We start from the raw sequence: 11,380 nt of genomic DNA, 5'->3' as shown, positions 1-11,380 counted from the left end.
AGACAGATACTGGGCTAGATGGACCTTTGGTCTGACCCGGTACGGCCTTTCTTATGTTCTTATGTACGTACAGGGTCAAGGGGGATTGATTGTTTCACTGCTGTACTGACCTCTGGGTTTCTGTGCCTTGGGGAGAGCCAACACCTGAAGGGGGTCCCTACACTGAACACTGTCCCCACATTTTCCACAGGATGGGTTCATCCAGGAAGATACCTTACTGCTGAGGGTGACCTGGGAAGCAAGGGAGGATCTTCTACTACAATGTGGCTTCCGCCCTGGCCCACATGCAGCTTGCCTGTGTGCAGCAATGGTCCCCCCACCCATCACGGCACAGTGGCACAGACATGTTAGCCTTACTGGGACAAGGAGCACAGTAGCTCTGCCAAGGAAGCTGTGCAAGCGCATTGCCCAGCTTCTGAATGAGACCTTTGAAGAATTCACTGAGGCTGATTACCACCATGTGAGAGAGCACATCAACACCCTATACTGCATCTAGGCATGCATGCAGCCCTAACCCTCTTCCCCCATGAGCCTTCACCAAATAACTTCCTTCTCAAATAAAAGCCACTTACCGGGCACCAACTGTTATTTTTGCCCAAGCACAGTCTGCTGCAACTGGCTACCTTCCTCCTGGCTTGAAAACAGCTCCTGGCCGCATGCATCTTGGGAAGCTGTGCTGTCCCCCTCCTCCTCAGCACCCTCGCTCCCACTTTCCTCCTCCTGCCTTGTTGAACTCTGTCCTGCTACTGCCTCTGAAGTGTCCACGGTGGTCTTTGGAGTGGAGGTGGGGCGCCACCAAGTATTGTGTCCAGCTCTTTGTAGAAACGGCAGGTCATGGGGCAGCACCGGAGTGGTGGTTTGCCTCCCACACTTTGTGGTAGACATTCCACAGCTCCTTCACTTTAACTCTGCACTGCAGAGCATCCCGGTCATGGCCGCTGCATTTCCCCTCGTTGTGTCTCTCAGGGTGCAGTAATACACCCCCAAGTCCTCCACCGCCACCTTGGTGATGCGCAGCAGGGCAGACTGGTGGGAGGGGTCAATGGACAGTTCAAACCGCTCCGATGTCTCCGCGGACTTGTAGCCAGAGATCACAGCTCGAGGGGCAGCTCTGGGGCTCTGATAGTACCAAATAACTCTGTCATAGGCAGCGACACTGTGGTTACAGGTGAGGTCAGCCCTGCCCCCCGCCAGCAAAGACAGCGCAGCAGGCTGAGAAACCTTTCCGTCCACCGCTCCGCCTGGGAGGAAAAATAATAACAGAACATGAAAAATCCCCCAGACATAGACAGGGAAACTAACAGCAGCAGCAGCGTGAACTGTCATGGAGAAGGACACCCGGACACAGGTAAAAAATTAATTAATGCCCAGAAATGCCACATGAGAATCTGACTCACTGGAAACAAGGATCAGCACGAGCGTGGAGACCAGGGTTTTAAGCATTTTCTCAATGAAGATTCGGTGTCTCTGCGCTTCTGCACGGAGCGGCTCCGTTTTCTCTCCACTCAGGCACCCTTGCCCCCAGCCGTGTCAGGAGAAACGAATTAGGCCCTTTCCCCGCAGAGGGAAGCCGAGCGCTGTCTTCTGAGGGCTGAAAGAATCCGGGAACGCTGTTTCGGCTCCGAATTAAATTGTGACTCTTGGCCTCAAGCATCAAATCTCTCTGTGCTTGGTTGGCAGCTGCCTTTCCTCTGCGCGGCTAAAAAGTCTGGCAGGGTCCCGGAGGGGGCGGAGGGGGGGCGGCGTGGGGAGGAGATGGAGCGAGAACTAGATGTCTAGAAACACCAGAAAGTGGTCTTGATTCTGGAGCGTTCCTGTCTGCGCGGTAGCGCCCTCTGTCGGGCTCTGGTGTGAACTGCACAGGGGTACGGGGGAGCAGAAGTTCTGGCTTCCATAGAGGAGTCGCGGTTTGTAAAGGAAGGAGAGTGGCGGGAGGGGCTAGGTTAGTTTTGTTCGTTTATTGTTGCTACGAAACGTGGATGATCTTACAGCTTTCACGCAAGGGAATTTTTGTATTCGGTTTCCGTAAAGGAAGATGGTTTCCCTCTCCTTATGTTTAGTAATAAACTTTGCTATAGAAAATGTAGGAAACAAAGAAAAGAAAATTAAATTTTCTCGGTTTGGTAGTGATCTAGTCACCACAATGAACACATGTGGAGTGACTCCGTATTTACGCTGCTCTTCACACAGTTGTCCCAGGATCTGCAGACCTGGGCTCCAATCTCCGTGTCCTCGCGATATGGCCCATTGACTCCACTAGAGCGGTGCCCATTTATAACAGCTGAGGATCTGTTCCCTTGGCTTTAATGGAGTTGAGCTGCTTTAAATCATCTGGGGATCTGCCCCTGCATCTCCTCCGCCAAGCTGCCTGTCAGGGGAGGAGGGTTTTTGCCCTGAGCCCAGCTCTGCCTGCATCACTGTGCATCCACCGCACACAGGTAGCTGCCTGAGTCCCCCAGCTGGGAGTCGGTGATGTGCAGGGAGCTGCGTTTCCCACTTTCCAGATGCTCGCCTATGAACCGCCCCACAGTGTCATTTTGATTAGAGCTCGCGGTCAGCAGATGGGTCGGCCCTTGCCCAGGGAGCTGCTGGTACCACTGGAAGACTTTGAAGCCGCTGGCAAAAGAGCAGGACATGGTGGAGACCTTCCCTTTCCCAGTACCCAGCGACTCAGGGCTCTGAACCACTTGGGCTTCGCAGCAGGAGACTGGAGGGAAACAAAATAATAGCAGTTAACATGAATAACATGCGAGTTGCTTGTTTATCTGTGGATGTATCTATCCAGCCTTCCCTCTGCAGCCTCCATCCATAATTAAAATTTAATTAATAATTGGAGATATACCAATCTCCTAGAACTGGAAGGGACCTTGAAGGGTCATCAAGTCCAGCCCCCTGCCTTCACTAGCAGGACCAATTTTTGCCCCAGATCCCTAAGTGGCCCCCTCAAGGATTGAACTCACATCCCTGGGTTTAGTAGGCCAATGCTCAAACCACTGAGCTATCCCTCCCTCCATTCCCAGTATCTATATCTACATGTCTATATATCGATTGATATAGATCCTTCCATCAGCATTTATTTATTTTTCTCTGTACTCTCCCGGAATCTTAAAAAAGCAGGACAAGAAATGCTAACAAATCAATATTACTGTTCAAATAGAACAGAGGCTGAGATATCTGCAGACCCCTCTGTCCTTACGGGTGCGTTAGCTCATAGATAGATAGAGGGGGCGGATGGGGATAGATAGATAGATAGATGTGGTGTATGTAGATAGATAGATAAGAGGACTTGCCCCTCCCCCCTGATATCTAAGAGTCCGCATCTTTTTACCCTGTAGAGCGAGAAAATATCTGTTTCACTCACAGAGAAAAGGCAGGGCGAGGAGAAGGCGCCACGGAGCAGCTCCACTCTCGGAGCCCATGGTGAGCTCCGCTTCTTCTCTCCCTGGCAGCAGAGGAATATACCGAGGCAGAGTCAATCCGGGGAAGGTCTGCGGGAGAGGAGACCAGCGGAAGCGAGAGTTCTCCCTCCCCTCAGGTTACCGCTTCTCAGGGGAAGGATTCTCCGCCCACAGAAGCTGCTGTTTCGGTCTCTGCCCCGGGGCGGAACAGCAGCTCTGCGGGCTGGGCTGGGCTGGCTCCAGCCCCGACCTCAGGCTGTGGGAATTAACCAGGGTTCGCGGGGGTGAGCACTCTAGCGCCATCTGCTGGCCTGCCACAGAAACGGGAGGGGCAGGGGAAAAGTTCTCTGCTTCAGGGGAATCCCAGGTAGAAGATGGTAGGAATGATACAGACCCAGGCACCGCTTCACCCCGTGACACCAGTGGAGTTACAGCTGGTTTACACCCCCTGAGGATCTGCCCCATTAGCTGCTATAAAGAGCGTCTGATTCGCACCAGATGAGGATCTGACCCAGTGACGTAAATGAAGATATTGCTGATTTGCACCAGCTGGGGGTTGATTCAGTGACTCCACTGGAACAACAGTCACTTTACACCGGCTGGGGATCCGTCCCTACAGCTCCTCGGCCCAGCTGCCTGTCAGAGGATGAGGGTTTTTGCCCTCAGCCCAGCTCTGCCTGTGTCACTGTGCTCTCACTGCACACAGGTAGCTGCCTGAGTCCCCCAGCTGGGAGTCGGTGATGTGCAGGGAGCAGCGTTCCCCATCTTCCAGGGGCTGCGCCACGAACCGGGGCTTGGTAGCGTTCTCCTGAAGGCTGACGGACAGCAGGTAGGTCAGGCCTCGCCCAGGGAGCTGCTGGTACCAGTGGAAGGTTTGGTACTTGCTGGTGAAAGCACAGGACATGGTGGAGACCTCCCCTTCCCCAGTAACCAGCAACTGGGGGCTCTGATCCACCTGGGCTTCGGAGCAGGAGACTGGAGGGAAACAAAAGGACAGTTGAAATGTAGGCGAGAGTGTGTTACTTTGCCTGTCTACCTATCTGACCATTCTTCCCTATGTGCTGTCTCCCCATCCTTCCTTCTGAAGCACCCTTCCGTCCAGCCATTGTCCCATGCACCCCATCTCTCGCTACCTAGAATCTTCCCCGGTCTTGAAAAGAGGTGAGGAATTCTAACAAAGAACCCCAGGGCGATATGACTCTTTAAATAGATCCGCGACAGAGCTGGGTCCCATTGGTAGCCCCCGCTTTCCCATAGATAGGTGCTGTAACTCTGAATCAAACAGAGCCGTGAACTGAATCAGATACGTCTCCAGTCGTTCCTAGTTCAATGTCCTACAAGCGAAGCCGCTGGCTTAGAAGAGCCCAGCGCGTTCTGAGCAGAAACTTACAGTACAAAGGAAGAAAGACCCAGGAGACTTGCAGTCTCATGATTCTCGGGAGGGGGTTGGAAGTGAATTTCTGACACCTGTGGCAACCGGGCACTAAGATGCAGTGGGTGCCTGGCTCATCTCTGCCTGCTTTTATTTTTCTTCTCAGACACATCATGTGACACACACACCAGCCTAGGATCCTGTGACTGCCGCCGCTTGCTCCTGCAGAAGCTCAACTGCGTTCTCGGAGCTGTACAGCTCCAGCGTAGACAAAGGCACCCGGCATGAGGCGATTCCTTGGTGGTATTTGAGCAGCAGCAGCAGCCAAGATGCGGCAGGAGAGACCAGTAGCTATAGCACCTCCCCCACAGATATTCTGGGTCGCTTTCGGCAAGTCACTCAGGGCCACGTTTTTAAAGGGTGTCCCAGTGGGGTTTACAAACACACCCAGGGCCCCTAACTCCCATTGATTTTAAAGGGGTGTTTGACACCGAGGCACTTGTGAAAAATCCCACCAGGCACCTAAAGCCCTTTAAAAATCTGCCCCTCTCTTCCTCAGATCCCCATCCATAAAACGGGGGTAACAGCACTTTCCCACCTCGCATGGGTGTTGTGTGGATCAATAAACTGATGACTGTGAGGTGCGCAGACACTGTGGTAATATGGCCAGAGAAATACCCAATGCAGGCAGTGTTAGGCTGGAATGGTCAGAGATTTCTGAGGAAATTCTTAGCCCAATTTCCCTTGCATTCTAGTGGGAGCTGACCACCTAATTCTCTTGGGCTCCCTTGAAAATATTATTAAAAGCGCCTTTGTCCCATCCCGCCCCCCGACCCAACCCCTGCAGTATCTCAGCACCACACAGACATGACTGGATTTAGCCTGGGATTTTCAAAGGAACCAAAGGGAGTTAGGAACCCATGTCATGTTGAATTTCAGTGATATTTGGCCTCCTAGCCTTGCAATGGCACATTTCTTGAGTTTTTGTGAAGTTAAGGAGTCTAGCAACAGTTATTATGAGTCAGAGGAAACAAGGGGGCAGATTTTCAAATATTTATGATATCAAGAAGGCCAGAAATGACCAGGTTGCTGCAGATAAACGAGTGTGTGTGTGTGTGAGAGAGAGAGAGAGAGAGAGAGAGAATTTGTTGAGTGCATTTGTGTTTGATCCGCATGTGAGTTTGGGATGTGTGCTAATGTGTGAGTGTGTGTCACTTTATGGTGTGTGAGTGAGAGAAGTTGAAGGTCGTGTGTGAGTGATTGTGTGGGTGTTTGATGTATGTAAGAGCAACTTTGGTATATATGTTATTATGAGTGTGCGTGACTTGTTTGTGCACGTGAATTGTGAATTCATTTATGTAAAAATGTGTGTGTGTATGAAAGAGAGAGAGAGTAACTTTGTGAGTGTGTGTGACCGAGATTTTGTGTTTGTGTCTGTGTCCGTGAAACACATAAGTAGTTATATGTCTAAATGACATTTCAATGTCCAGGATGAAATAAGGATGTGCCTTTATATTTGGTAGTAAAACTGGTGGAAAACTCTTACACCATTTCCCATTAATTCCTGCAGCTGTCAAAGTGAAATGCAGTGGCCACCAGATGGCAGCACATGGTCACAAGCCTGTTTGCTTTCAGAACAGGATATGGCACATTTTTATTACATTTTCTTTTCAGATCAACCCAGCAGGGCTTGAGGCAGTTCTGTTACTTCGCTCTCGGTTTTAGGTGATGGGGAACCATCTACTTTCAATGCAGTTTGTAGTTCCTGTGACTTGAACATGCAGGCTGAGAGTTTGAAACTAGCCTAAGAGAAAAAGATGCCCGATTCCCATTAAAATCAAAGCAGATTCAGCATCCACATTTCCAAAGAAGCCTAAGGGAATTAGATGCCCCAATCCTATTGATTTCAAAGGAAGTTGATCATCTAAATTCTCTAGGCCCTTTTGAGAATGCCTCAGTATAAATCTGGGAGCTCTCTTTCCAGGAATAACTGAGCTCTTCTGACCATACCATGATGTTTGCCCCTGTGCAGAGCCCTAAGTGCCAGTTCGGTCCAGAAGTGAGGGTTAAGTGTCAACCCAGGATGGAATTTCAACTAGGAGTTTCTTAAAGGTGCCTAGGTGAGTTAAATGCCCAGTAACCATTGGTTTTGAATAGACTCAGGGTCCCTAACTCCCCAAGGAACCCATCCCAGACTTCGCTGGCCCCCAGTGAGATATTAATAGATTGATTGATGGATAGATCCTGAAGTGAGAAGAGATAGTTGTGATCATCTAGTCTGACCTCCTGCTTTAACACAGGCTAGAGAAGGATACTCCGGGATACCTGGACCCAGCCCATATCTTGTGGCTGACCTAGAGGAGAGATTCCCAGTTTTGATTTAAATATTTCAAATTATGGAGAATCCACCGTGTCCCTGGGTCATAGAGTATCAGGGTTGAAAGGGACCTCAGGTGGTCATTTAGTTCAACCCCCTGCTCAAAGCAGGGCCAATCCCCAAACAGATTTTTAGCCTAGTTCCCTAAATGGCCCCCTTAGGAATTGAGCTCACAACCCTGGGTGTAGCAGGCTAGTACTCAAACCACTGAATTATCCCTCCCCCCAGTTGTGGGAGTCAGTTGTGTCAGTGTTTAATGTGCACTTTCTAATCTAAATTTGGGGTCTTATTCTGCCTTTGTCTCGTTCCATCGCCTCTTTGCAGCAAATTTCTGAGTATCATTCTGGTGCTGCCTTTTCCCAGAAATCAGGAAGAGGTTTTCATCTCCAGGAAGCCAGCTGTGGCAGGTCTCACCCCACTTCATAGCCCTCTACCCCCACCCCCACCTCTTTCCCACACGTGCTCACCTCCTGACTTCACCTGCAGGAGTCAGTAAAAGCAATAAAGAATCCTGTGGCACCTTATAGACTAACAGACGTTCTGCAGCATGAGCTTTCGTGGGTGAAAGCTTCTTGCATCTGAAGAAGTGGGTATTCACCCACGAAAGCTCATGCTGCAGAACGTCTGTTAGTCTATAAGGTGCCACAGGATTCTTTATTGCTTTTACAGATCCAGACTAACACGGCTACCCCTCTGATACTTAACTGCAGGAGTCAGTTTCTTACAGTAGCGGAGAGGTGTTAGGTTTTTGTTCAGGGCTCCCTATGAATTTCATCACTGTGTCTCTACTGAAAGCGCAGAAGTATACGGCCGCGTCCCCCAATTCCAGAGCTGTGATCTTCAAACTGACGGAGCTTTTGGACTTCTCCAAATTGACAGAGAATCTCTCCCCTGCCTCATTCCTCTTTGTTCCTCCAGAATATTGCCAAGAAAGCAAAATAAGGCTTTCCCCAGGGGGCTATTTGTACCAATACAAATAATAGCTGCTAGCAGCAGTTTCATAAGTGCAGTCGAGGGAAACGGACTCGCGCTCCACCCTTGACACTGAAGTCTGGGTCTGAGTTACAGCATCTTCCATGCTGGAGCCTGGCACAAGGAGAAGGGGAAAGAGAAGTTAGTCGCAGGATGCTGTCACTGAGGTCAAGTTCTTGGTTCTGGGATTTTTAAAGGAGCCAAGGGGATGTAATGGAATCATGAAAATGTCAGGCTGACCTCAAGAGGTCGTGTAGTGCTTCCCACCATGCTGAGGCCATGAGACCATCCCTGATGGGTTTTTGTCTAACCTGATCTTCAAACCCTCCAACGATGGGGATTCCACAACCTCCCTACTTAACGTGTCCAGAGTTTAACTCTCCTTATGGCTAGAAAGTTTTTCCTAACATCTAATCTCACTCTCCCTTCCTGCAAACTAAGCCACTTGCTTGTTGTCCCATCCTCCGTGGACATGGAGAACAACAGATCACCCTCCTTTTTATTTATTTCCATTGAAATTCAATTCCAGTGGTATTTGGGCACCTAAATCCCTGCCTGAGAACACCCCTTCTTGCAGAGGAGGAAGGGGAAGGTCTGTTTAATCTCTCAGCGCCGGTAATGAAGGGGGAGGCACGTGAAGAATCTTTCAGAAATGGGATTTGGAATCTTACTCACTGAAAAGCAAAATCAGCACAATGGCTGAGTCCCGGACTGTAGCCATCACTTCAGCAGCTCGTCTCTTCTGCAGGGCACTGCCGCTTTTCCCTCCAGCCAGCCTGGGAGAGAGTCACGCAGGCGGCAGCTCTTGTCCTCCCCCTGCAGCCCTGGGCAGAGGGAGGGGAGAGCCCTTGTCTGAATGGTGAAGATTAGAATCAGGCAGTGATGTCACAGCTGGGGGTGTGAGTGGCTCCTGCGGCCAAGTATGAACCTCCCCTCCTCTCCCCTCAATACCTGCCCTGTAGCTAAGCCCGTAAGTGCTGGAACTAAGGGTGCTAGGGGAGGCTGCCGCACCCCCTGGCTTGACGTGGTTTCCATCATATCCAGGTTCACAGTTTGGTTCAATGGTTCCCAGCCCCCCACTGTGCACATTGCTCCAGCACCCCTGGCTGAGCCCCCCACAGGCCTCACCGCGTATGAGGGGGCTGGCAGGAGAACTAGACCATGGGAAACCAGTGGCTGGAATAAACCGGTGCCCTGTCTATAGAGATAAATGCTGCTTCTGCTGCGGTGCCTTCTGGAGAACAACAGCCCGAACCGCAGAGAGACCCAGGGCCAGCAGAAAACTTACCCACCATCTCTTTCCCAAGGGAGCTGCTCGTTCCAAAAGCTGGGAACGTTTTCCCTTTGCTGCCGATGGATTTTTCCATTGCTGCAAATGCTGGATGATGCCATGTGGTCCAGAGAAGGGACTTTTCCCTGTAAAATTCCATTTCCTAAAGAAAAATTCCCTCCAGGATTAACCTGTTGTTTTTAAATTTTGTGGCCATGTGTTTTAAGGAGTGTCAAGTGAGAAAGAACAGCACTAGGGACTCCCAGCCCTATATCTGGTTACATAAGTGTAAACCCACAGTGATGCCAATAAAGTCAGTGTATTTGATAAGCAGTGTGGTCTGGTGGATAGCCCGCTGGAATAAGGTTCAGGGCTGCTAGGTTCTAGCCCCGACTGTGTGACCTTGGAAAAAACCCTCCCTGTGACTCGTTTTTCACTTTCAGCCTGTCTCTCTCTTTCCCATATGGCTTGTGAGTTCTTGGGATCTGGGCCACTGACTCCAGCTGAGCTATGATGCATTCACACCAGCTGGGGACCTCTGGTGCCTGTATCTCCCCACCAAGCTGCTTTGCAGAGGATGGGGGTTTTTACACTGACCCCAGCTTGGGTCGCTGTACCTCCACCCCGCAGAAGTAGGGGTCTGAGTCTCCGAGCTGGGCCAAGAGCTGCTTTTCAAATTCTCCAGGTGGTCGCCCAAGACCTCCTGTTAGTGGCTTTCTCCCTAGCATTGACAGTCACTGGAGGCTCAACCCTCTCCGGGGGAGCTGCTGGTACCATTGGTAGGTTTGGTAAGCACTGATTTAAGTACAGGTCACGGTGGAGATGTCTCCTTCCTGAACAACCAGTGACTCGGGTCCCTAAACCAACTGGGCCTCACAGCAGGAGACTGCAGGGAAATAAAGTGACAGCATTAGCACCATGTCTATCAGAGGGATAGCTCTGTGGATTGAGCATTAGCCTGCTAAATTCTGAGTTCAATCCTTGAGGGGGCCACTCTAGGGACCTGGGGCAAAACCAGTCCTTGGTCCTGCTAGTGAAGGCAGGGGCTGGACTCAAGGACCTTTCAGGGTCCCTTCCCGTTCTATGAGATAGGTATAGCTCCATATATTATTATAGTGTTAAAGTACCTAACAAATGTCTGTCTATTCGCAGAAGCTGGGATTGGGCGACAGGGGATGGATCACTGGATGATTCCCTGTTCTGTTCATTCCCTCTGGGGCACCTGGCACTGGCCACTGTTGGAAGACAGGACACTGACCTTTGGTCTGGCCCAGTATGGCTGTTGTTATGTCTCTCTCCATGTCTATCTGTGTATCTATTTACCTTTCTTTCTGCTGTTGCCTTTCTTAATACTCCTATCTATCCATATCTATCTATCCTTCCATGTGTATCATCTATTCATACATCAATCTGTTGTAAAACACACAGTTTCTAATAATAGCTTGCTTCAGTTTCATAAGCGCAATCCAAGGTCACAGACCCACTCTCCACACCTGATGCTGCCGGCTGGGTCTGCGTTACAGCATCTTCCATGCTGGAGCCTGTTACAAAGAGGGGGTGAAGGAGACGTTAGTCTTAGAATGTTGCCCTTGAATCTATTTATGGAGCGCGTCCCTCATTGATTATCCTGAAGATGGCAACAATCTTCATCGTCATCTTGGATCAAACACTGCACCTACTCCTAGGTGGAAATCATTGGCTCTTGCTGATAATTAATAATTGGTAAATATTATATTAATTATTAATTATTATTAGACTATTATATACTATTATTATTTATTACTATTCCAACCTCACCATCAGTTTTACTCAGATGCCCAGTGATTTCCATTGAAACTTTTTACCCATAGGAAGAATGGCCCAAGGACTGGGCAGCATCGTTATATTTTCCTGATACATAAGAATGGCCATACTGGGTCAGACCAAAGGTTCATCTAGCCCAGTATCCTGCCTTCCCACAGTGGCCAGTGCCAGGTGCCCCAGAGGGAATG

At 50.0% G+C, this 11,380-nt stretch overlaps 3 gene segments (V, D, J or C); all 3 read right to left on the bottom strand.

Moving 5' to 3' along the window:
- Positions 1–408: 408 nt before the first annotated feature.
- LOC120379822 lies at positions 409–1,583 on the bottom strand. The segment is given in 2 exon segments: positions 409–1,241; positions 1,398–1,583. Coding segments are annotated over 2 exon segments (390 nt in total).
- An 831-nt stretch (positions 1,584–2,414) lies between these two features.
- Positions 2,415–3,561, bottom strand: LOC120380718. The segment is given in 2 exon segments: positions 2,415–2,707; positions 3,362–3,561. Coding segments are annotated over 2 exon segments (351 nt in total).
- A 519-nt stretch (positions 3,562–4,080) lies between these two features.
- Positions 4,081–4,869, bottom strand: LOC120380717. The segment is given in 2 exon segments: positions 4,081–4,373; positions 4,789–4,869. Coding segments are annotated over 2 exon segments (333 nt in total).
- Between the last annotated feature and the right edge of the window lie 6,511 nt (positions 4,870–11,380).

Source organism: Mauremys reevesii, linkage group 13, assembly GCF_016161935.1.
Source record: "Mauremys reevesii isolate NIE-2019 linkage group 13, ASM1616193v1, whole genome shotgun sequence".
In the NCBI taxonomy this organism is placed as follows: domain Eukaryota; kingdom Metazoa; phylum Chordata; order Testudines; family Geoemydidae; genus Mauremys; species Mauremys reevesii.
The sequence above is the reverse complement of the archived record's forward strand: the minus strand, read 5'-3'. Positions and strand labels throughout refer to the sequence as shown.